This window comes from Cyprinodon tularosa, unplaced genomic scaffold (assembly GCF_016077235.1).
Source record: "Cyprinodon tularosa strain WSP-4 unplaced genomic scaffold, ASM1607723v1 ctg160, whole genome shotgun sequence".
Classification (NCBI taxonomy): domain Eukaryota; kingdom Metazoa; phylum Chordata; class Actinopteri; order Cyprinodontiformes; family Cyprinodontidae; genus Cyprinodon; species Cyprinodon tularosa.
The window spans coordinates 1,779,916-1,806,553 of record NW_024038438.1 but is presented as its reverse complement, the minus strand read 5'-3'; the positions used below and the strand labels follow the sequence as shown (position 1 = coordinate 1,806,553).

The 26,638-nt window shown below is 40.2% G+C and overlaps 1 protein-coding gene across 1 annotated transcript in view; it reads left to right on the top strand.

Annotated features, from left to right (window-relative positions):
• Positions 1–336: 336 nt before the first annotated feature.
• Positions 337–26,638, top strand: part of LOC119780456 (Golgi apparatus protein 1-like) — a 49,005-nt gene continuing 22,703 nt past the window's right edge. Inside the window, exons 1-8 of the mRNA XM_038280521.1 lie at positions 337–714; positions 10,905–10,934; positions 11,042–11,128; positions 17,192–17,407; positions 18,470–18,673; positions 19,143–19,214; positions 19,407–19,593; positions 19,701–19,915. Coding sequence (XP_038136449.1) covers positions 364–714; positions 10,905–10,934; positions 11,042–11,128; positions 17,192–17,407; positions 18,470–18,673; positions 19,143–19,214; positions 19,407–19,593; positions 19,701–19,915 — 1,362 coding nt within the window. The 5' untranslated portion in view covers positions 337–363. The remainder of the gene's footprint in view (positions 715–10,904; positions 10,935–11,041; positions 11,129–17,191; positions 17,408–18,469; positions 18,674–19,142; positions 19,215–19,406; positions 19,594–19,700; positions 19,916–26,638) is intronic.

The following is a 26,638-nucleotide window of genomic DNA, read 5'->3' as shown; positions in this document are numbered from 1 at the left end:
AAGCATGCTTAGTGTGAGGGATTGCCTTCGAGTCAATGAGTCCATGCAATCAACTGGTTTTCCTTAGATAGAAAACTTTGAATCAATTTGACTGTATGATCTGGTAAACTGTAAAGTGCCTTGAGATGACGTGTGTTGTGAATTGGCATTATAGAAATAAGCTAAACTGCAACTGAACTAAAAAAAAAAGTTTTAATATAAAATCTAAAAACTAAGTAAGGTTCCATTCACGTTCACACACGAAATAAAAATGCTAAACCGGATAAAAAAAAAAAAAAAAAAAAAAGCTCATGTAGATGTCACAAGCAAAGCTGTCTACGTCATAGTACAATCTTTCCGAGTGTTCCTGAACGTCTCACTGGGATGAGTGGCTCGGTGAAAATGGCGGACTGTATACGTGTTCCTCTGATTTTGCTGGTTATGTCCCTCTTTTCATATTCACACCAACTTCGACTAGACAACGCCGACCTCGGTGGCAGAGCGGGTGCAAACGCCGATAAACCAGCAAACTCCGCCGCGGGTCTGGTAGCCGGGCTGAACCCAGGAGCCGCTGAGAGGAACCCGGCTGCAGGGGCCTTGGTTACACGGAGACGTTCTACCGGGTGGAAGCTGTCTGATGAGGCGGTGTGTAGGGATGACCTGACCCGGCGCTGCCCCAAACATTCATGGAACAACAACCTGGCGGTGCTGGAGTGTCTCCAGGACAAAAAGGAGGTAAGAGAGGATGCAGTTAGAGAGCAGCAGCAGCAGCAGGGTGTGCCTGCTGTAGCTTCGGGTCACACTGCTAGCTCCTGCTTGGTGAGAACGTCACAATACAGAACTGCAGCAAATAAAACTCGATTTTAAAATAGTTCACAGTATTACTGAGAGACTCAATGTGGAACAAACTAGAGATAAACATAAAAAAGGCGGACTGTTAATCGGGAACTGTGTGATAACAATTAGACCACCGGATATCGCATTTTATTTGGATAAGGCTAAACATTAAAATAAGTAATTATTATGTGGACCATTGTTCTAGTTTAGAATACTTGGTTATCTTTCGATGTGTAACAATGCCAGTTTTAAACCGTAAACTACAGGTAATTACTGTCACTGCATGAAAGAGACATGATTTTAAAAGTTCTTACTTTCTTTACCATATTACAGCAGGGGTGGAGCTAGATGGGGGGCCAAGGGGGGACACCCCTACCATTTATTTCCCTCTAATACAGATGGTGGCCAAACATTTCTATTTTTATATATATATATATATATATATATATATATATATATATATTCCCCACTGCCATTAGACTGTTGAATGATGTGTAAAATTAATTATTTTATTTATAAATATATATATATATATATATATATATATATATATATATATATATATATATATATATATATATACAGTCATATGTTTATATTACTTTTTTAATGTATTTATTACTGTTTTCAAGGCTGCATTGAAAACAGAATTTGAAAACAAAATTAAATTGTCTATAGCTGTTTTAAACAAAATTTCTTTTTGTATACACTCCCTTACACAAAATGACTAATGACTAATATGTTAACAGTTACTTGACAGCAAAAACGCAGTGGTTAATTATGAACACCAATATAATAACATTAAAGATGATTAATTCTTCAGAATTCCTGCTCTTTTCAGAACTAGATTTTGGGTTTAATGGGGTAAAGAGAGAATGATGTGTCTCTGTAAGTCATCTAGGATTCTTCAGTGAAATCCTAAATAAATAACAATTTTAATAAAAACTTATTAAATGATCAATTTATGTAGATATTAGTGCTTGTAAATATTAATTTTATGCAGATTAATGACTATCTACTTTTGGCCACCCCTCAGTGTACATTGGTTATTGCTTGGACACCCTTATTAAAATTTTCTGGCTATGCCTCTGTATTACACATAGTACACATTTTCTAGCACCACTCAAAGTGATCTTTTTACATATTCTTGTTTTTCGATGCAGAAACAAAGTATATATTTTTCCACGCACAACGTGTCAAAATAACAAAGTATTCTCCCCATTCATGGACGTAATTTCTTTTGGGGGAGACGGGAGACATGTCCCCTGCATTTTTTCAAACATCCATTTTGGTCTGCACTTTTTACTGTCCAAAAATAATGTTAAGTTTTAGTGCACAGATATCCGGTGAGCACTAGGATCAAGCGGAAAACGCGGCTCAAGCTGAGTTTAGACCGCCCACAAGCTCCTGATTGGCCCACTGTCTTTTCTTGTGTGATTGGCTGTCACCGCTGTCACGCCTGAGAAGCTCACTTTACAAACATCTGAACAAAATGCATCAGGTCTGTGATTGGAGGGTTAGACACCCTGAAGTTAGTTATATTTAAAAGATACTTGCCTCCCCCCCAATTTTGAAATCAAAATTTTATCCATGTCGCCATATTGTATCCATGTATCCATATCCAAGGTCTGTTTCAACTGTAATCGAAAGTGTGGAATTTACTGATATATTTTATATTGATCCATCGATTAAACGATCGATCCTTAAAACCCTGCTCTTTATTATAACTTTCTCTGGGCAGCATAAACTGTAACGCAAATATTGCTAAATATGAAATATAACAAGAGTTTCAGTAAACCTACCCCTCAATAAAATGTGTAAGCTACCTAATGTTGGGTTAACTTTAATGGAATATGAAATGGGTAAATAGACAGTTAAATTTAAACCGATAATGTCCAGAATTAAGCAACTGGGAGTTTCTACCAGAAACTCTGTCTATAAAGATATTTTTGCACTTACAAGCAAAAGGTCAAGTTCGTCTCTTTCATGTAGTTCATGATACTTTCTCACTCTAATTATTAGTGGTGACTCTAAACGTACTCTCTATGTACTTCTAAATGGCTAAAGCAGAATTTATTATGTGTTTTTGTCTGTTAAGATCAGGTTCATGCAAAGAAAGTTGTTTCTAGACTATACAAGGGTATTCAATAAGGGTGGAACGGTTCGCAAAATCCACGGTTCGGTTTGGTTCACTGTTTCGTGGTCATGGTTTTCGCTTCGGTTCGGTATATGTTTATTGTTACACCAAAACATTTATAAAAATTTGTGAAAAAATAAAAATTAATGAAAAAAATCCAAAAAAAATTAATGAATTGTAATTATTTTTAATGATCCGCGGAAACCATGGTTCATTTCCGCATGTTTTGCTGCTTTGAATTTAATCATCTCGCGCATGCCCTCTACGATCTCCAAGGAACTCGGAGCGGAGCGGACGGGAGCCACAGCGGAGGCTGTTGGCTTTGCTTTGTGCAGGCGGTCTGGAGCGGAGCGGGGCGGGGCGGAGCGCTGACGGAGTATGTGGGATTTCGGGGTTAGCATGACATGTTGGTCGTGTTGCTGTTAGCATAAACAAAACACTGTTGCACTTTTATCCACAACTTTCTTTCCGCCGTCATCGTAGGTCACTCTAAATGCAAAGTGGTCCCACACAGCAGACCTATAAAGTGCTGCTGGCGCGTCTTCCAACTCCTGTCCTTTCCCACTCGCCATACCCACACAATTCTCCACAACAACTGATTTTTTTTCTGCTACCCCTGGTTACGCTGCTTCGCTTCTTCTTCTTGTTTACTACTGGTGGTTGGCTTTGGTCGCAGTACCGCCACCTTCTGCTCTGGAGTGTACTCGCTTCGCCTATGAGAAAAAGGAGCCGCGCATGAACCAAACGCAACGCGCGAACCGAACCGAACGGTTCGGACGGTTTTCATAAACCGTTCCATCCCTAGTATTCAAGCTTCTAAACAAGGTGATACGGACTACTTAAAAAGCAGATGGATAAAATAATCTAATCTGAAGGCTGGGAACAGATCAACAAATCCCACTGGATGACCTCGTTCTCCAATCATATCGATGGAGTTCAGTTGGAAAAACACTCTTGGGTATTTTGAAACTCCTGCTCAGACAAAGTACCTGATAAACAAAGATGGTTGTTGCAGACAGATGAGGCAAATTATTGCCCTCTTTTCTGTCCAGTGGTTAAACTATTTTGGGGCAAATAGGTAATCACTAAAATATCGTTTTTAGTGAGTGAATCCCCTGAAGATCTGTATCTAGCTGTTATTTCATTTGATAATTGTCGGATAAAAAATGTTACAGCAAGCACAAAGACGATACAACCTGAAGCACCTACAGTGGATGAGATTTATACACAGGAGATTTATATTCTGGAGAAACTATCATTCTCTGTTAGCAGGCAAAATGAATCTTTTTTTTCAAGATCTGGTCAAAATGTACAGACTATGTAAAATCAGTAATCCCCTAAGTTTGCCTGTGACATGGAACACACTGCCATATCTTGTATCCTTTTTATGTTTCGGAAAATTTATAATTTTGACTGTCATTCCCCAAAATGAGAAGAATCAGACCTAAAGCCTCCCCAACTTATACTGGTTGGTGTTATTGTAAAAAAACAACAACATTGGATTAGCACATGTTGATTTTCTAACTCGCAAATGTGCAGAACATTAAAATATATAGAGATCCAAAATTGATGGCACAACTTCACCCATTTCCAAAGTGCATGAAGAGGTCAATGAACTGGTGAGGAAAAAACTTCAACACTAGAAATGCAGTAATACACCTGGATGATGAAATATGGAAGTAAATCTGTGTCGCTTGGATTTGAATTAAATATGCCACTGAAATTTAAATGTTGTATGTTTGTACTTACCTTTTCAGTGTTAAAATATATTCAGAACACATTTTTGACCGGTGAGTTTATTACTTTCATTTTTCTGTAGTTGAGTTAGCGTTAGCTTGCATGACCGGCTCCGTCATGCTGGTTTTCCTTCAGTATGAGCGCCACAAGCGTCACGTCACGTCACGTCACGTGACTAAGAAAATGTAACGGGATTGGCTGGTTGTTGGACGCCACAATCCATTGCTTATGTCTGTGATCTGAAGTAACCCTTCCCTTTGAATTTAGACGCCGAATTTAAGACAGTGAAATAGAGCCAGTTTAATCCCAGGAGGCTGAAAATATTAAGGTTGAATTTTTTTATATGCAGATTTTTTAAATATTAAATATTAAACTGAAAAATAAGTATTGAAAATGGAATCACTTTGAAATAGTAATGTGAATTTTTAGCTTGAAGAGAAAATAACAAATAAAATTTCAACTGTGTAGGAAAAATGACAATGATTTTTTTTTAGGTCAAAAATGTGTTCTGAATATATTTTAACACTGAAACAGTAAGTACAAACATACAACATTTACATTTCAGTGGCATTTTTAATTTGAATCCAAGTGACACAGATTTACTTCAATAAAATATAGACAAATTTGGTTTGGTCATAAAATCCAGTTGCATGAAACTCTCCAGAAATAAATGGTGAAAGAACAAAAAAAAAAAAAAAACAGAATTACATAGTAATTAACCCTTTGTAATAAAATAACAATCTCTCAGGCAGCAACTTAATAAAAACAACTATCATGTCATTTGGAGCATATGCGCATACAGCACGTTAAAGACCAGAGGAAAAACTAAATAAAATGCTTAGCAGATAAAGTCAAGTAATGAAATATGATTCTCAAATATTCATTGGAAGCATAAAACATGTTTATCAAACAAACGCATCATAATGTTGATGATAATATTAAAGGAATAAAATGGTGGCTAAACGAAAGATAAAGTTATCACTGCTGTCAAATAGAACAAAGCCTGAAATTAGACCTTCCAGAGAGGCCGCATTCCTCAGTCAGGATGGGCATCTGATAAGATTAGATGGAATATTTGACACATATGACAGTTACTGGTTATTTAACATTGTATTACATTCTCTTTAGTTTCCTGGATAAGAGACATTGGGGAATATCCCTTCATTTGAATAGAGGAAAACGTATCTATATAGCAACTCTGAAAATGTAACGTTATTAAGTTAAATGGTGGATCTCAGAACTGGTAAAGGAAAAAATGAAAACATTGTCAGTTGCTACTATTAAGAGCAAAATTCACTTTATGATAATTTGTGTATTTATATCTAGCAAGGCCTTTTTTGCTCATCAAATGTGAGGATTTTATGCAGGCAAATTAAAAACAAACAAAGAGGTTTTTTCAGTTCTTATAAGAATAGTGTTCTTCACCCCTCACTGACCAGGTTAAAAATCTCCGTCTTATGGTTGGTTGTTACCCTGGACCTGGAACCTTTAGCAATATGATCCGTTCTGGTCAGTTCAATTAAAAAAAACCCACGCTGCTTAAAAACAACCCTTTAACTACAAGATTGCTCTGTAGACAGAGTTTATAAAGACACCTGCATAGGTATCCAAACATCTTTAAAAAAATGGAGCTGAAGTCTTGTTGCCTTCCAATTTAAACCTGTTGTGGAAATAAATTGATGTTTAAATCTGAGCTGGTCCAACAACATGCTACATTTTTTTGCAGAAGGCTTTAGGTATCACCTGGGAAAAGGCTCACAGACATTTACAGTGCTATAGCTGGCCTGTTTATGGAAAGACTAATTTTAAATGTCCGTATCCCAAAGCTGGACTGATTTATGAAAGTCTATAATTTATCATTTTCAGTTTAGTCTAGTTTGCTGAGTGCGACTAACTGCATGTGCTCTCTTTCATCCTCTGACATGGGAGCTGGCTCCGAGCTTGTCTGTGTGGTTCCTGGACCAGGCCGCCTCTTACAGCTGCTTTTTTTTATCTCTGCTTCTGTCTCCTTGAACTCCAGTCGGCCTCAGCAGATGGCCGCTCCCACTGAGGGTTTCTTCCTGTTAAAAGGGAGCTTTTCCTCTCCACTGTCGCTACAAGCATGCTTAGTGTGAGGGATTGTATTTGAGTCAATGAGTCAATGCAATCAGCTGGTTTTCCTTTGATAGAAAACCTGAATCAATCTGACTGGATGATCTGGTTGAATTGTCTCTCTAAAATACCTTGAGATGACATGTGTTGTGAATTGGCGTTATATAAATATATTTAATTGAAATTTAACTGAAAACATAGCACCACCAGATGCAACTGCCATTGAGACCTTTAACAGAAAACCTGGATTTGCAGATCTGAATCTAGAATTTCCTGTTTCCATTGTCTAAGTATTTCACATCTTCCCTTTGGTCTTTGTGATGCATTTGGCCTTTAATGGATTGTAGTTTTGGATTTCATTGCTTACTATGGCTGATTCTGGTGTAGGGTTCTGCGTGTTAAGACAGTGTATCTTTCTACATTAAGATGGATTCCTGCAAAGTCATTGACAAAATGAAGCAACTGTCCACTGTTGCTACATACTCATCCAAGAAGAATACTGTGTCAGTAAGCTGTTGTAATCTACAAGGTTTCAGTCAATAGAAAACTTTAACCAACATGAATGATAATCTGTTATCAGATTATGAATCTGTATGTTTTATTTTAATGGGCAGTTTTGTAGCGTGATAGCCTTGAGAGAGGACAGCTCTTACGAATTTGAGCTATATAGATAAACTAAAGTGAATTGTTTGTGATAAAATCAGCCACAGCATAAAATGCTACTCATATGTTTTATAGCTCATGTCAGATTGACCCAGCAGGATAATCTATTCTTTGCATCCAGAGTGCTGTAGTCTTTACATTACCCTCCTTCTTCGGTCCAGAATTGATCCACTGGTTGCAGGACTGACAATGTTTTCTTCCAGTAAACAATGGTTATGGGGTTTCTAACACCTCTTAAGATTGATATGGGTATTGGTTGGGACCTTAACTCCACAGACATCATCTGAGGAGGACAAAAACACCTGTGACCCCCGTTCCCACCCAGGGGGTTCCTGTTGACACTGTGGAGGAGTATAAGTACCTGGGAGTGTACTTTAACAATACAGGTGCTGGTCATAAAATTAGAATATCATGAAAAAGTAGATTGATTTCAGTAATTCCATTTAAAAAGTGAAACTTGTATATTATATTCATACATTACATACAAACTCATATATTTCAGATGTTTATTTTGTTTAATTTTGATGATTACAAATGACAACAAATGAAAATCTCAAATTCATCATATCAGAAAATTAGAATATTGTGAAAAGGTTCAAAATTGATGGCCCCTGGTGCCACACTCTAATCAGCTAATTAACTCAAACCACCTGCAAAAGCCTTTAAATGGTCTTTCAGTCTAGTTCTATAGGCTACACAATCATGGGGAAGACTGCTGACTTGACAGTTGTCCAAAAGACGACCATCGACACCTTGCACAAGGAGGGCAAGACACAAAAGGTCATCGCTAAAGAGGCTGGCTGTTCACAGAGCTCAGTGTCCAAGCACATTAATAGAGAGGCGAAGGGAAGGAAAAGATGTGGTCGAAAAAAGTGTACAAGCAAGAGAGATAACCGCACCCTGGAGAGGATTGTGAAACAAAACCCATTCAAAAATGTGGGGGAGATTCACAAAGAGTGGACTGCAGCTGGAGTGAGTGCTTCAAGAACCACCACACACAGACGTATGAAAGACATGGGTTTCTGCTGTCGCATTCCTTGTGTCAAGCCACTCTTGAACCACAGACAGCGTCAGAAGCGTCTTGCCTGGGCTAAAGAGAAACAGGACTGGACTGCTGGTGAGTGGTCCAAAGTCATGTTCTCTGATGAAAGTAAATTTTGCATTTCCTTTGGAAATCAAGGTCCCAGAGTCTGGAGGAAAAGAAGAGAGGCACTTCATCCACGTTGCTTGAAGTCCAGTGTAAAGTTTCCACAGTCAGTGATGGTTTGGGGTGCCATGTCATCTGCTGGTGTTGGTCCATTGTGTTTTCTGAGGTCCAGGGTCAACGCAGCCACATACCAGGAAGTTTTAGAGCACTTCATGCTTCCTGCAGCTGACCAACTTTTTGGAGATGCAGATTTCATTTTCCAACAGGACTTGGCACCTGCACACAGTGCCAAAGCTACCAGTACCTGGTTGAAGGACCATGGTATCCCTGTTCTTAATTGGCCAGCAAACTCTCCTGACCTTAACCCCATAGAAAATCTATGGGGTATTGTGAAGAAGAAGATGCAATACACCAGACCCAACAATTCAGAAGAGCTAAAAGCCACTATTAGAGCAACCTGGGCTATCATAACACCTGAGCAGTGCCACAGACTGATCGACTCCATGCCACGCCGCATTGCTGCAGTAATACAGGCCAAAGGAGGCCCAACTAAATACTGAGTGCTGTACATGCTCATACTTTTCATGTTCATACTTTTCAGTTGGCCAACATTTCTATAAATCCTTTGTTTTTATTGGTCTTCAGTAATATTCTAATTTTCTGATATGATGAATTTGAGATTTTCATTTGTTGTCATTTGTAATCATCAAAATTAAACAAAATAAACATCTGAAATATATGAGTTTGTATGTAATGTATGAATATAATATACAAGTTTCACTTTTTAAATGGAATTACTGAAATCAATCTACTTTTTCATGATATTCTAATTTTATGACCAGCACCTGTAAGTTGGACTGGACTAGAAACACTGAGGCAGTCTAAAAAAAAAGGCCAAAGCCGACTATTCTTCCTGAGGAGGCTGAAGTCCTTTAACATGTGTGGGACCATGCTGAGGATGTTTTATGAGTCAGTTGTTGCTAGCACGCTCTTCTTTGCTGCCACATGCTGGGGCAGTGGGCTGAGGGTCGCTGACAACAACAGACTGAACAAACTGATCAAGAGGGCTGGTGATGTTGTGGGGGAGCAGCTGGACACACTGACCACGGTGGCAGAGAGGAGGATGCTGTCCAGGTTTCAGTCCATCTTAGACAATGACTCACATCCTCTCCATGACACACTGGTCCAGCAGACGAGCTCCTTCAGCAGAAGACTCCTCTTACCCAGATGCACCACAGAGCGCCACAGGAAATCATTCCTACCTGTGGTCATCAATCTCTATAACGGCTCCCTCAAGTGGTTCAGACACCCCTCCATCTGTAATTGACATTTAAGCACTATTTTTGCACATCACTATCACTTTACTTGGATTTAGTTATACATATGCTTATATATATATATATATATATATATATATATATATATATATATATATATATATTAGGGTTGTCACGATACTAAACTTTTCAACTCGATACAGATACTATGTAAAATATTCTATACTCGATGTCGATACCACAAGGATAAAAACAAAGACTCCAAAATTCAACAGAAATTTTTTCATTAATAAACAAAATACAATAAATAAATAAATAAATACAATAAACAATATTTTGAGGTTGTATGCTGTGCACAATATTAAGCAAGCTTGATAAAAAACGTACAAAATTAAAATTAAGTTTTCCGTCCTTGGCTATGCTTTACACACATAACAATGACACTAGCCAAACCAGTTAAAAAACAAAAACTACTCTCAGCAGCTGCACCTGTTACAGAAAAAAGTCTGAAACCGAAAAGTGCACAGAATTATTCAGTCACACAGTGATTTTATATATATATATATATATATATATATATATATATATATACACACACACACACACGCATTAAACTAACTGGAGCATGTAACAAAAGTAATTTCTCTCTGGGATTATTAAAGTATTTCTGATTCTGAAGCTTTCTAATGATCATTGGAATAAGGATGTTTTAATAAACAGAGTAAAGAAAAAAAAAATCATCTGAATCAGGCTAAATTTGATCATTTTTGTCCACAGTTAACAGAATGCATTTTATGTGGTATTTGTACAGGAAAAATGTATTTCAAGCCATGAGTAAATCTAAAAAATGAATCAATGAATCTAGTGCAAGATGACAGAATGTTAAAGACTCCTGGATAGGCAGTGAAACATTTTCTGAAAATCTGGGCAAGTCCAGTTGCCTCTGATTAAAGTCTGTTTTGTCGCTGACATGAATTTTGCACGTGTACATTTTCATGCTATTTCCTTAACCATCTTTTTCGTTTTTCTCTTTAAGGAAACTGAAATTGCTGCTGACTGCAGTCATGTAAGTGTGCCTGCTTAAACACACCCATTTCCCACAGTCTTGATCTAGGTGTGTATCCCTAACTAGTCTGTGTAACTGGCATGTATTGTGTGTGCTTTCTTTTCCAGCTCCTGTGGAACTATAAGTTGAACCTCACCACTGATCCGAAGTTTGAGTCTGTAGCTGTGGAGGTCTGCAAAACGACAATCTCTGAGGTCAGCTGGTATTGCCAAGCCTTTGAGCCCAACATACACAATTGTACCTCATATTGTATATAAATATTTATTTTGTCATCAGAGATTCATTAGCCTGCTTAAACTACCTGGATCAATGTGCTAAACTTGCAAAATTTGTGAAAAAAATTGTTTTCACAAATAATGAAGGTTTTAATCAATATGTTGCTATCAAACAGTTGTCCCTACATTAACATGACTGCAAGTAATGGTGAAGTTGCTTTAAGCCATTTCCTGCAGCAGAAAAAGCTGATCAATCATGTGGGGTAAAAGTTTGCAACTGCTTTTGTTTCGCAATAAGTCTTTTCATCTCTCATTCTGTGCATTAAGTCCTTTCCCTTTTTTTTGCAAAAGACGAAATCCATTTCAAGGTAGCGTAAAAACGTTTATTTTTCTTTGTGCTAATTTTAGGGAGTAGCTTTTTTTTTTTTATCTTAAAATTTTAATGCGCTACTTGAAAAAGTGCATTATAAAAAGCTTATGTAAAAACACATTACGACCAGCTCCATTTTTCTCAGTTGTGACTTGGGCAAGACATTTCACTCCACCTTAGCGACATGGTTGTCAGACTGCTTCCCTTTTATGTCAACCTTGCTTCTGTCAGTGAGCACCAGGACAGCTGTGGCTACAGTGTAGCTTGCCTACATCAGTGTGAATGACTGAATGTACTGATAAGCACTTACTGTACTGTATTCTGGATTCATTCTCTCTAGTTGCCTCTTCACTTGACTTCTAGAGACAGACAGGTGCAGGGAGCAGTACCATCTTTGATTTGGCTGACAACAGACTCATGGAAGCAGAAGAGTCAATAACAGAGGAGGACAGGGTCTCCATATGATAGTAGGGAAGAAGGGAAGAGAGCTTGTTGCTGAACTGAATCTGTTAAAGAATGTATTCAATTAATTTGCTGTGTCCACACTTCCATTTGTCTGAACCTCCTTCTGCTTAAAGCCTGTGATCTTTGCCACCCCAGACCACACATCTGATATTATTCTGCTGGAGCTTGTTTTCCAGCCTTTTCCTGTATGCCTCCTTGCTTTCTCTTATCTTGACCTTAAGTTTCTTCTGTATATTCATCATTAAGTCCCTTTCTCCCTTTTTAAAGGCTTGCTTTTTCTTGTTGAGCAATTGCTTCAGAGCACTTGTGATCTATGGTTTATGATTTGAGAGGCATTTCACTGTTCTGCTAGAGATGGTGTTTTCTACAAAGAAATGTATGTAGTCAGTCACACACTCAAGTCATTGCATTGATGTCCTCTCAATGTGGCTGACACAGTGCATCCCAGTGTAGCCTCAAAGCATCTAGCATATCAACATAATCAGCCACTTGTTTTACATTCTTGTCATTGGCTGAAGAAGTTCTCCAATTGCAAAATCATAGCTGTTTAGAAAAAAATGCATTTGTGTATTAGTCACGTCAGGGGATCCTTAAAAATCTACACACAAGTGCAGAGGAGTTTAGCAAGCACTGGTAGTTCCAAAATTAAGGTATACTTGTTTATGCATCACAAAGACTTTTGTTAATCTTGTCTTGTGAATATGTAAACCTTGTGTGCTTGTCTAAGTTACATATGTATGTGTGTTCGTTTTTTTTTTTTTTTTTGTAATTTATCCCCACCGAAAGGGTCGCTAGAAGAGCGAGACTTGGTTACAACTCAGTGTCCAAATGTTGTTTATTTATTTTCTTTCTTGATTTCACACTTGAAACACAGCAGGTTATAAACCTGTGGAAAACACCAAAGTTGTGCCATACATTAGATGCCATGTTCAGATATTTACATAAATAACTAATACAAATTCACTGCAATATCAATGAGAAATCCATATAAATACACATAAATGCATCCATAAGCTATAAACTCTTATTTAGACACACACCATGAAGCATCAGTAACTACTGTATAAAGATCTGCAGCTTTTATAAATAATTCATATAAATACAATTCCTCATTAAAGCATAGCCAACAATATCTATAAATACAAACAATAGAATGCACAACAGCAGACACTACACTTAATCCATTTCATTACATACAAACACTAAAGCTACCACTGCAGAAAGCAGCTTAAAATAACAACAACAGGAGCCCATTTACTAATGCTAGGTGAGTGAACCACATCTCCCATCATGCATTACAGGAAACAACTACGACTTCGGCGCGACTACAACACCCAGAGTGCACCGCGAATCAGGAAGTAAGCGCATAGCGTCAAACGCGCTTCGTTTCAAAAGTTTGTACCGTCAACTCAGACTAATAAACTTTAACAGTAATCGGCGGATTAAAACAATGCACTCGCCAAGCGACCACAGTGAAAAAGTTATAAACATCCGACCAGTTAAAGGGCAACAACAGTCGATCAAGCAGTTTAAAACAACCAGCGAGAGAATATTAAAACCCAACACCTTACCGGTGATGTGCGTCGCTCTTCCAGCCGTGCAATTGGATTCTGTCTCTGTGCGTGCACGCTCCTGTTTATCTACGCATCACTAGGAACACTACATCCAACGGCAAGCCAGCACACCAAACCAGGTGAGTGCCACCTCCCACCTAATCAGCTGTGCTGCGTTACACCTGATCACCCGTGAGTTGACGTTGTTTACTCACCACCAAATGACAGTGCACAAAACACCTCCCACTTGACTGAATGATCGCAAGATCCAATGAAGTCACAAATTTTACAATTAATTAATTTCTCTTTCAGAGTCCTTGAAAGCTCTTTCAAGGGGTGTTTTTTTTTTTTCTTCTTCCCGGGTATGATGCATGTTTGCGGCTCTTCATGATGTACAACTTTGATGGCATAGTGGCAGCGTTCGGCGTTTACCACTATGTAATGCACAAGTGTATGTAATGTGCATGTGTATGCGTGTGTGTACACATGTGCTGAACATAGTGGCAGCGTTCGGCGTACACCACTACGTCAGATTGAGGCTGAGGATAGAGGGTTTTAATCCTCCACCGGAAGAAGGACCACAAGTCTCCTTACATCCCTCTTGATCACAGTCGTGGGCAAAGGAGAGCAGCTCTTCTTGCAGCTGCCCGACTGTGATGCAGGGATGCCAGTGCAAGTCGTGATGTCAGCATCCCGGACGATCCCCTTGTTGTCAGGGTAGACAGACAGAATTCTGCCCAAGCGGAACTGACCTCTCAGAGCATTTGGGTCAGCTACCCAGACGAGATCGCCGACTCTGATGTTTCTCTCTGATCGGTGCCACTTCTGACGAACGAAGAGATTTGGGCCAGCAAGCTCCCTCCATTTGGCCCAGAAGCGATCTACCCCGATTTGGATAGCTCGCAACCGCCGCCAGGAATGAGTCTCCAGGTCGAGACCGGTGGTATCTCCCCCCAGCGATGCTCGACCCAGGATGAGGGAGTTTGGTGTCAAGTACTCGATGGAGTCCTCCTGCTCTTGAGCTCTGGCATCAATTGGCCGTTCGTTGGTTAAGTTGGCTGCCTGGTAGAGGAGGGTTTGTAGTTCTCCCCATGTAAAGGACCCTGTGATCCCACCGAGGTTCGTGAGCGCCCTCTTCAGAAGCTTCACGGCAGCCTCTGCAGCTCCATTCCTGTGTGGCGCATCTGCCGGGTGGAACTCCCACTTCCACTCGGTTCCATGTTTTGCAGCCACATTTTCCATGGATAGAGTCTGCAGGCACTCCAGGCGCTTGTAGAACTGCTGTAGGGCTGGTTTGGCGCCGATGAAGTTTGTTCCCCGGTCAGACCAGAGTTTCCTTGGATGTCCCCTCAGGGCGACAAAGCGAGTGTATGCCAGGAGGAAGGTTTCCGCTGACTGGTCATCAGTGAGGTCTGCATGGACCGCTCTGGAGACCATGCAGCAGTAAACAATCCCCCACACTTTCTTTGAAGTCCTTCTTTTCACACTATCCTTAACCTCGAAGGGGCCAAAGAGGTCAAGGGTGGTGAACTCGAAAGGGCAAGCTCTCTGGGTGCGTTCTAGGGGTAGGTCGCTCATGACTTGCTTGCATAGTTTGGCTCTTTGCTTTGCGCAGGTGATGCAATTGTTAAGCACCTTTTTGACGAGTTTTCGTCCCTGTGTGATCCAGGCTTTTCTTCGTGTTCGAAGTAGGGTTGGAGCGATGCCTTCGTGATTTTCTTCATGGGCCTCCTTGACCAGTAGGGATGCGAGCCATGACTGGCATGGGACCAGTGGTACGACCACTTTATCCTCTTTCAAACACTGGACTCTCCCTCCACAGACAAGAAGACCTATGGTTGGTTCTTTTTGAACGACTAGACGATCAAGCGTTGTGTCTTGAAACTTGACGCCGTGTTGGGCCTCAAGGGCTAAGAAGTTGAAGGCAGCAGCCCTTTCTCCAGCTGAGAGGTAAGTTTTGGCCTCCCACTTTAAGGCTCCAGGGGTCTGGGTGCGTCTGCTTAGCCAGATGTCAACTGCTCTCTTCAGCCAGCCAAGAGCCCCACACAGACGTGTCAGAGAGCTGAATCTTTTTGGTTCGACTAGTTCCACGAGAGCGATGATATTTTGGGCAGACCATTCCCAGGGCGGAGCTGCAGCTGACATGACTGTTGCAGAGAACGCCTTCCTTTGGAGAGCTGCAATATCTCCAGTGACGGAGGAGATGACTTCTCCAGCAGTTTTCACAGGCCATTCTTCAAAGGGGAGTTTGAGGAATGCAGGGCCTTCCTGCCAAGCTGAGCCTTCATCAAGGTCCTCAGGAGGTGCTCCCCTTGTGATGAGGTCAGCAATGTTTGCTTTCCCTTCGACCCATCTCCAATTGTCGACATGCCCGGCCTTTTGGATTTCCCCTACCCGATTGGCAAAGAAGGACTGATAGCCATAGCTATCCTTCTGGATGGCTCCAAGAATGGTCTGGCTATCGACTATGTGGATCCACTTGTCGACTTGGATATGGCAGTGCTTTTCAAAGTAGGACCTCAGGCGAGTTGCGAAGACAGCCCCGCACAGCTCTGCTTTGATGGCATCACCCTTATGGTCTAGTGGGGTGAGTTTGGCCTTGGACTCAACGAGTCTGACAATGACTCCATCCACGGTCTCCCAGCGGAGGTAGAGCACTGCTCCATATGAAGCTTCACTGCCGTCTGAGAAGGTGACGCCCATGGGGCAGCCTATGGCTCCAGGGGGAGTAAGGCTTCTGGGGAACCTCACCTTGAATATGTAAACCTTGTGTGCTTGTCTAAGTTACATATGTATGTGTGAATCTTGTCCTTTGCATGCATGAATCTTGTGCTGTGCTTCGAGTATGCATGTGTAGATCCTGTGTTCATGTGTTCATCTGGTGTGCATGTGTGGATCCTGTGTTCATGTGTGCATCGCGTGTGCATGTCTGGATCCTGTGTTCATGTGTGAATCGGGTGTTCATGTGTGGATCCTGTGTTCATGTGTGCATCGGGTGTGCATGTGTGGATCCTGTGTTCATGTGTGCATCGGGTGTGCATGTGTGGATCCTGTGTTCATGTGTGCATCGGGTGTGCATGTGTGGATCCTGTGTTCATGTGTGCATCGGGTGTGCATGTGTGGATCCTGTGTGCATGTGTGGATCCTGTGTTCATGTGTGCATCGGGTGTGCATGTGTGGATCCTGTGTGCATGTGTGGATCCTGTGTTCATGTGTGGATCCTGTGTTCATGTGTGCATCAGGTGTGCATGTGTGCATCGGGTGTGCATGTGTGCATCGGGTGTGCATGTGTGGATCCGGTGTGCATGTGTTACAACATATTTTCTGTCATGATCTGTGTGTACTTGCAGGACTGTGTGCGCACCTTTGGGCATGCATATGTAGTGAATCTGTGCAGAACTAAGCCTCGAGTGACACAAAGAGTACTAAATTATAGCGACAGTAATTGAAAAGACTATATTTGGGTTTTTTTTTATACATGGTAAACATGTTGACCTCTTTTCATAAGAAATATGAACTTGAATGCATTAAAAGCTTACCTGCGCATAATTTGTAAAACAATTTAAACATTTGATGGACAGATGAAATATGCTGCTGTTACTGACACACAATCAGAACTATTTAAATAAAGATGTTTTGCTTCTCCACATAAAGATTAAAGAATGTGCAGCAGAGGAGTTGGGAAAGGGCTTCTTGGTCTCCTGCCTGGTGGACAACCGTGGCAACATCACCGACTACCAGTGCAACCAGTACATCACCAAGATGGCCAGCATCATTTACAGCGATTATCGACTTATCTGCGGCTTCTTAGACAATTGTCGGGATGACATCAACACTCTGCGCTGTGGTAGCATTAGCACTGGAGAGAAGGTGAGCTATGCTTTGTTAAACATCGACACATCAAAAATAATCAAGTAGTTTATAGCAGGGCTGGGGCATTAATGGATATAATCGATTAATAAAATTTTTGGTTCTTGGCAATTTGTCTTTTTTTTTAAATCAGGATTCACAGAGTTACATCATTTCCTCTTTTTTTGTTCTTAGGGTTATAACTATAAACTATGCTCATAACTAAACTTACTGTTTGATACCACTAGCTGCAAAAGTTTAGTGATATATTTTCTTTCGTTGTTATGAAACATGATAATTTTACAAGCATGTTTCAAAACCTGAATTTTATTGCTTTTTAAATTGAGGTCGTCCTCACAGAGCGGATGATTGAAATCAAAGATAGCTTTTAAAAGCTATATATGTCAAACTTAAAGGTATAATGGAGGATTTTCTTGAATTTTTGAAAACACCCACCCTCTCCACGTAAAAAAAAAAGCACATGCTAAACCCTGTACACGCTCCTGAAAGGAAACGCAAACAAATGCCTGTTAGAGCATGCAGGAGCCCATTTCTCCTCGCGCACGCTCATACAAGCTTACTTTCCTAAAGAACAATTGCATTGTTTCCACTATGTTAGACTCATCACCGGTCATATCACCACAATTAGGAGGACTACTTATTTTAATGATCCACCCGGCAAAAGAACATCCTCCACTATACGTTTAATGAGAAAAAAAAAACAGATTTGGTAGGACAAAAATTTAGGGATTTGATTTTTAAGTCCTATCATCCAGCCCTACTTTGTAGATCTACTTTAAGGTTAAATTATGGAGTCTTCTCCTTAATATTGTGCTCATCTGGAGTCTGTATGTTGGCTCATTTGTTTCTGTGCACTGTTGTGTTGATGAAGCTTTAATGACTACTGATTTCTTGTGCAGTGTTTGATGCTTCCTTGTTTGAAACTCTTAATTAACCCCAATTAATGTTCCTCTATATTCTACATGCAAAGACAAAACGCTGTTGAGAGGAGGCATTTACATCAAGGCGCTGTGCTTGTTTAAACCTTCTGATATGGGACTAAACTAACTTTTCTTTGTGCAGGATATTCATTCACAGGGGGAAGTGATCGCCTGTCTGGAGAAAGGTTTAGTTCGTGAGGCTGAGGAGCAACCAGGTGCACATCACATCAAGGACGACTGTAAGAAGGCTATCATGAGAGTTGCAGAACTCTCCTCTGATGATTTCCACCTGGACCGCTACCTGTACTTAGCTTGCAGAGATGACCGTGAGCGGTTCTGTGAAAATGTAAGGATTTTAATATCATATACACAATAATGTTCCAATAAAACTGTGAAAAGCATCATTTTTATAATAAGGCATCATCTCAGAAACCTTTTTTGTAATAGAGGTATATCTCAACGAATTGAAATAAAATAAACATACTGTTCAATACAAGTGTACAATACAAATAGTACAGGAAATATACCTTATATAAAGCATATTTTTCTGTACAATATTTTTATTTATACTATTCTCTTAAACTTACTTATACTAAACTCTTGAAGCTCAGTTTTAGTTTGGCAATAAGTGATGTAAAAGCCAATATTTCTGGTGTCAAAAGGGTCTGTTGAAACAGACTTTAGATAAAATGGCAGTAAATTGGTTACAGAAATTAAGGACATGTGACTCAGGTTGCATGGGCTTCTATGACATCTTTGACATTCATATTCTTATTTTGTTATTATTTCTTTTATCTTTTTTTTTCCTATTGCAGACACCAGCCGGGGAGGGTAGAGTTTATAAATGTCTTTTCAATCACAAGTTTGAAGAAGCCATGTCTGAGAGGGTGAGTGCTGTTCATACTTTGATTTTCCTTTCAGCTCTGTTTAGTGGGTTTCTATGAAGAGGTCAGATTCATCAAACTGTAATCACTGAATGTTAAATAAAAGATTCCGTGGATCTGGCTTAAATTATTGCTAAATTGTTTTCATTATTTGGTGAACTTGTGAATTGTGTTACTGATCATTTCTTTCTTTAGTGCCGTGAGGCTTTGACCACCAGACAGAAGTTGATTGCCCAGGACTATAAGGTGAGCTACTCGCTGGCCAAAGCTTGCAAGTCAGACCTAAGAAAGTACCGCTGCAACATGGACACAAACATGCCACGAGCCAGAGAAACCCGTCTCTCCTACCTCCTGCTGTGCCTTGAGGCGGCTTTACATCGAGGTGAGGCTGTTATTTGGACTATATAAACAGAGTTTAAAATTATAATGTACATACAGGGAAAAGGAATTGTACATTATGTCTTATTTCTCATATAAAATATGTTTCAGGTCGAGTAGTGAGCGGTGAGTGTCAGGGAGAAATGATGGACTACAGAAGGATGCTGATGGAAGATTTCTCCCTGAGTCCTGAGATCGTGCTTCACTGTCGCAGTGAGATTGAGAATCATTGCTCTGGTTTGCATCGGAAAGGTCGGACGCTTCATTGCCTAATGAGGGTTGGCCGAGAAGACATGGGAACTATTGAGCCCACCTGCCAGAGAGCTGTAAGTTGCATTAGTTTTAGCTTCAGTAGAATTATGAGCACCTGGACATTAGTTAGTTTATTAGTTCTTAGATTTTTGCTCCACAGTTTAAAGAATTTTTAAAGACATAAATTTATTAACATTTTCAGCTTAAATGTAGTTATTACTTTCAAACATTCCCACTGCAGGAGAACTTTTATACCTCAGCTGAAAGGATTTCCTCTGGCTGCCATGCAGGACAAACATGCAGTTTTATCTAACATGACAGTAAAAACAACAAGGTTCAGCCTTGAGCACACTGGATCCAGTTTTGCGTGCGATCTGACAGAAAAGGTTGTGGCCTTTAGTGCTCACTGAGAGTCAATAGGGATGATCACACCCAACATGATTTTCTGCATGGGGGGGCTTGCGTAGCTCCGACTGAGTTAAACTCCAGGTCTGTTTTAGTTGGACTACACAGCAATTTCATGGGTCTGACAGGCAGAAAGATGCAGTTACAAAGTAAAACACATCCGTGTTTGGAAAAATACAAAGTAAAACCTGTCAGACTAACAGGAAAACAGGTTCAGAGTTGCACAGTGCATATAAAGCAGGCGGGGCCGGCTGCCAAACGATCAATGAAACATAAATAAAAAAGAATACTTTACCCATGATAGTTCAGGAGGATACAAAACGTATAATTTAGTGATCCTTTTTGAGCCTCACAAAAACAGAAATGGACCGAAGCTCAGTTTATCAATCTCATCAAAAAAGGGGAAAAAAACCTAATTAGAACAGGAAATGGATATAGTAAAATAGTGATCCTTCTTGAGCCTCACACACGAACAAAATAAGGAGGGGCAGACAGAACAGGTAAGGGCAGCTTATCTCTCCCCTTTTTATAAAAAAAGAAAAACAAAAACTTTGACAGACTTCTTAGATCTTTGGTTAAATGCTCTCACAGCATAGAAACCGTTGCACAGCCTTTATTGCAGCGTTTTCCCTTCCTTTAGATGTGGTTCCCATTATGTTTTTAATGTAATTCTCTTGTTAGAGATGCTGCACAGACTTGTTAAGCGGGGTTTTGTATTGCTGCCCTGGTTGTTTTTATTTATTTATAAATTCTGAAGACCTCATCTGCCCAAGTCAAATATAGGAAATTGTTTCAATTTGTGTCGCACAGAAGTGAAAAATATAAAACCGATCTTATATAATAGAGCCTCCCTATACGCAGTCAGTGTGACCCGGCCTTTAGGCAGCTCTGATGGATAGCCTTATACCTACGTTCGGTTTTAAATGCAATCTGAACCTACATGTTCAACGTGCAGGGAAAAGTAAGCTAAATTACCAAAACCTAAAACTCCATGGGTTAAGGATGGTACAGTAAAAATCTGATTAGTTGATGCAGATATCAGATAAGTTAAAAACACAGTATTTCTGTTAGTTCAGTGTCGGCTCCTCTTAAAATGCAGAAATTATTAAGAACCGTGGTATAAATAACTACTCATCTGTCACAGATACCCAAGCTTACCCAATAGATGAGTTGGCATATATAATGTGTATTTTTACCACATGGGTCCCAGAAAAAAACATGGCAATGAAGCAATAATTATTGATAATAAATATGATTTGTTTCATTTGTCTTTATCAACACACTAATCCCAACCACCACCCCTAGGGGGAAAAAAAAAAAACACATCAGAAATTACACACTTTTCTGCAAAAGAGCTATTTATGCTCTATTCCACAGAGTTCCCTTCACATATCAAACTCTCTTGCAAGGGGGGAGAGGAAAGGGAAGTGGGTGTTAATGGTCATTTGCGCATGGAGAGGGACAGACTGGTAATTTCTCCAGAATGGCTACTCCGTCCAGAAATAACTTTTACTTTTTACAGGGATACAGTAGGGAATTACAAAGCAGCAGTGAATGTGTACGTTCATAAAGCCAAGCAGAGAACATGAGACCGGTTCCAGGTGGAAGCAGACGGACATAACCCAGGCTAAAGGCGTATGTTCCAGTGAATGCAAATGTGCCTCCGGCCCTTCCTCAGACACTCTGCTGCGCCTCTTCAAAATTGTAGGTGACGGCAGACAGGAGGCCTCTGATTGGTCAAATCTACATCCGCTCTACACTATGCGTATTTCCTGTTTGGTACCTTACCGGCTTGTTTTGTTTGTATGACCGCCATTGTGGTAAACTACTCGTAAAGATGGACCAGCTAGAAGAGTGAGGTGCGCAAGAATGCTGGGACCCTTTTTCCACCTGGATCCCCGCTCTTTTTCACCTTCATGCCCCTCTGTTGTCGCACAAACTTGCCCCCACTTCCTCACCGCCTCGGCCATATTTAGACCCTCAGCTTGTTGGTGATTGTCCGTCTTGCATTGTGGCTTGGAATAACATAGTGCAGACCATGTTCAATATTGGGCATAAATCAAAAATATCTGCAACAAGATCACTGCGACACACTGCTGCAGGGAGTGTAACCAGCCCTTAAAGGGGGAGTGGGGGCCTAGGGGTTAGAGCATTGCGCTTGTGTGCCAGAGGTACGAAGTTCAAGCCCCACTCCCACAGACTGTCACTCTGGCTCTCTGAGCAAGACCCTTAACCCCACGCTGCTCCAAGGGTGCTGCACAGTGGCAGCCTTCTGCTCTCCAAGGGGATGGGTTAAATGGAGAGAGTGAATTTCCATGTTGTGGGATACTAGAGGATTTACATTTGGTCTTTTTTAAGCCCATACAGAATCCTAGGCTGAACTGCTCCCTGCAAATGTGTTAGGTGGTTAAGGTGAACAAGAGAAATCATACAAAACTTCCCCATGAGAAACACTTACTACAGCAGAATCTACATTGAGCAAACACCAATACTGTTTGTCCATGCATGTGATGGGAGAGGCAGCTTTGCTGGCTTACATGTGCAAACATTAAGTTTGTTTATTTTCTGTTTTTTTTCTAACACATGGTTCCTTTATAAGTATGTTTCACACCTTGATTTGAATTCCTCTTTAAATAAATACAAACAGTATTTAAAAATTCTAGATTCTTTTTTTAAACCATCCACTTTGGGAATTGCCCAGAGGCTGTCATTTTTTGCAAACAAAGCGGCGTGTGTATGACGTCATCCGCGCATGCGCACTGGAGTCGTAACAGGAAGCCCGGGCCACAGGCGGCTGCGCTCTACCCCTTCTATTCATTCGGCTAGCTAATCTGAATCGTTCAATTCCATTTTGAGAGCGAGATCATCTGTTGTAGTAGCACTAGACATCTTCCAGGCAAGTCGGTAAAACTAGCAGCAGTTCAGCGGACAGGATGAATGAATGGTAGCCGGCGCGGATGACGTCATACACACGCCGCTTGTTTTTAAAAGATATAAATATAAAACATATATCCGCGGATGTCTGGGGGACAGTCATTCGCCTACGTTATGAATGCTAGCATACTATAAAGAATAAATTATGGACAGTTTAGTTTATGCTTCAAGTATTTTGCCCATAGGAAAATCAAGGAGCCAATGTAAAAAAAACGAAATTCCCCTTTAAGTTAAAAACATTTGTTTTTATAGTTATTTTATATACTTCTAACCAAACATTTGCAAAACACTGATCGTCTTAGTCACACACATACCTCATTCCTTTCATACTTGGGTAAGCACTTTAATTCAAGGGCTGTAGCCACCTTCAGCCATCTGTTGTTGATGGTGGCCTTGCGTGCATCTAATTCCTTTTAGAAAGCGGCCTTGAACTTATTTATATCATATAGCCTGGATCCTTATCAGTGGGAGTCATGACGCAGTTGAGATGGCAGTGTGTGTGGAGCAGGAGACTATAAGTGTCCCCTCCTAGCAGCTCTTTCACACATCTGAAGTGGAACAAAAATAAGATAATAAGACTCACTTCATTGTTGACATGTGTGAGTGTGACATAGCTGCAGGCTTTCCAAAACATCCTGCATTCTGTAGTCTAACGCTCTTGGTTAGTTAGTGTAACCAGGTTGTTCTTCTGTTTGGCAAAGGTGGCATAAACCGCCTCATGGTTCCACAGAAACCTAAAGATCAACAAGAATGTCAAATTCCATCTGTCAAGCAAATAAAATAAAAATTACATTAGTCCTGCAGAGAGATAAAGTAGTTGTAGAGAAACATACACAGACCTTCTCATGAAGAGCAATAAAACTTCAGAATCACTCTCACCTTGTGGATCCGTCTTGAACCAGGCTCTATCTGAATGTCCGAGGGGAAGTCAACCCATTGGACACATATGGCTAGGGCTGGGTTTCTTCGCCACCCTCCTGAATCCATTCGATTTTGATTCATACAGTTCTAAATCAATTAATTTCGATCCAATCTGTTTTTACTATAATGAAAGTGGTTCAACTGTGTTTCAAAATACTTATGTATTTTGTTTTTTCCTGTCACATTAAACACAAAGTGCAAACTTTTAAATGGGACAGTTTAAACTCGAGATGTGAACAAAACTGTCTCATAAGTGCAAACTTGTTTGTGAAAAGTGAAAAAGTGAAGCCTCACTTCCGCAAGCAGACGTGACACAGCAGACATTCATGAGCTGCATTATCTTCACTACACAAACCATATTTGCAGCGTTGTCTTTAACTACTACAGGGTGTTTGCTGGTCAGCCCCCATTTGTTAATGTCTTCACTCCACCTATTGGCTATATTTGCAGCTGTCTGGCTTGAAGTCATCTTGAGAGCATCTTTCCTGCTTATTTGAATGTGAACATCACGCGGGTCACTATAAAATGAATTGATTTTGTTCTCATTCCCTAGACATCGATTTTGCAAAAATGTAAAGGAATCTATTAAAAATTGATTAAATCAATTTTTTACCCAGCCCTACATATGGCAAACACTCATCACCATGCTGCATAGATTTGAAACAGTTCAGAATGCCGCCATCTGTTGGATAACTATGAGAACTACAACTGAGTGACTATCCTAATGTTTGCATTTTCCCACGGTTTAACTTTTAAAGTGTTATAATAGTATTCATAATGATAATAAAAATAACTAATAAAAAACCAGATGTCTGACCTGTGAATTGTAATATGATAAACAGCCCTTCTGATACATAACAGCTATGTTACAGTGGGGGCCCGTCACTATATGACTCCGAATTATAATACATCCTGGTTTTTTAGTCATAATTATATCCGATGGCTGATAGGTTAACTTGTTTGCAGCCGAGAGACTGTGGGTTTGAATTCCACCCTGGCTCTATATTTTGTATCTAGTCATGTATATTATTGTTTTTGCTCCTTTATATAAATTGGAACACATCTGCTCCCATGTAGCCTAATATTAGAGGGGGCTGAACCTACAACTAAATAATCTATGTTATTGGAAGCATCCAGGTTATTCAAATTTACAGTGAAGCTCAACACAAAGTGTGATGTAACGAGGCCTCGCTCACAGCGGTCACGACTTGAAACTCTTCTCAGCAACACTTCCGCTGTGTCAGACTGACTGCCTCGAGCTTAACATGACTAGAGGACAGTCCGTCGCTGGTATAGTTCTTCTGTACAGGCAGAGCTCTGCTTGAAGTGTCTTACTACTTTGCCAGGGCAGCACGAAAGGCAGCTGACCTGCTCCTGCGACCATTTTTCTTGCACGATTTGTTCGGATTGTTGTCACTTTACTTTTATTTCGCTTTTTTTTTTGTCACAGCATCGAACTGCTCGGCCAAGCATCGCCGTAATGGGGGCTAACATTTTTCTTATGGTTAAAGCAAAAGTTTCCACTCTCTGTCTAGTGGTCTTAAAGTACAATGATTTCCCCACTATGATTGAGCATTATTTTGTTTTTACTAAATAATAAGGTGTTTAGAGAGAAAAGATTTTGGCTCTGTGATCACCAACCTCTCAATCCCTTTTAAATACTGTGGTCTATATTTAAAAAAGGGCAAATAAAAAAAACATAAAAAGTTAACATCAACACATTGCTCCCTAATTCAGAATTTGGCCAAGAATCTGGTATCCAGACTTAATGGCCACGTTGCAGAAAAACTTTAAAATGTTGTAATTAGGGCGGCTTTGCTTGAACTCAGACATTTCTTTAAAATAACCTTAGCAAATGTTTCTGATCTGACAAGAAGTGACACGTTCTTTGACTTCTTCATACTTCTTGGGCTACTTCAGTAATATAGTTACGGGTTGGGATAACTTAACATGGTTCTAGTGTATTCACCATATACCGAAAGCAAATATAGCAAAGCCGCTCCCTGCCATCGAACACAGGAGCAGCAGAAGCATCAGATGCAGCTGGAAAAACTTAACTGGACCTTAATGTGGACAAGCAGCAAAGATAAAGTACCTTTCCTGCTGCAGTCACGTTCAATATCAATGAACCATAAGCCAAACAGAACCTGCAATGATGGGTATTTATCTATGAACCACGCAGCCCCTTTTAACCAAAGCTTTACTAGAGGTATGATTACCTAAAGTGGAACACTGCTGTGTGTGTTTGCTATAGTTTAAAGTGGTGATTCTACCTTTCCTAGCCCAGTTTCTGCTGTGTCTTATTCTCCTTCTGATCTTTGATCGCGAAATGAACTGGTGATCTCCAATGGAGGATTACCATTGCCATAAACTTGTTTTTATTGGTTATTAATCGGGGTGTTTGAAACGAGTGTCCTTTCTGCGGTCTGTCTGAAAATGTGTTCCACGTTTTTATGGAATGCACATGACTTAAGGTAATTTTTTATTCTTTTTGGGATCATTTTACAAACGCTCTTTTTATAGGAGGATTTTGCCAA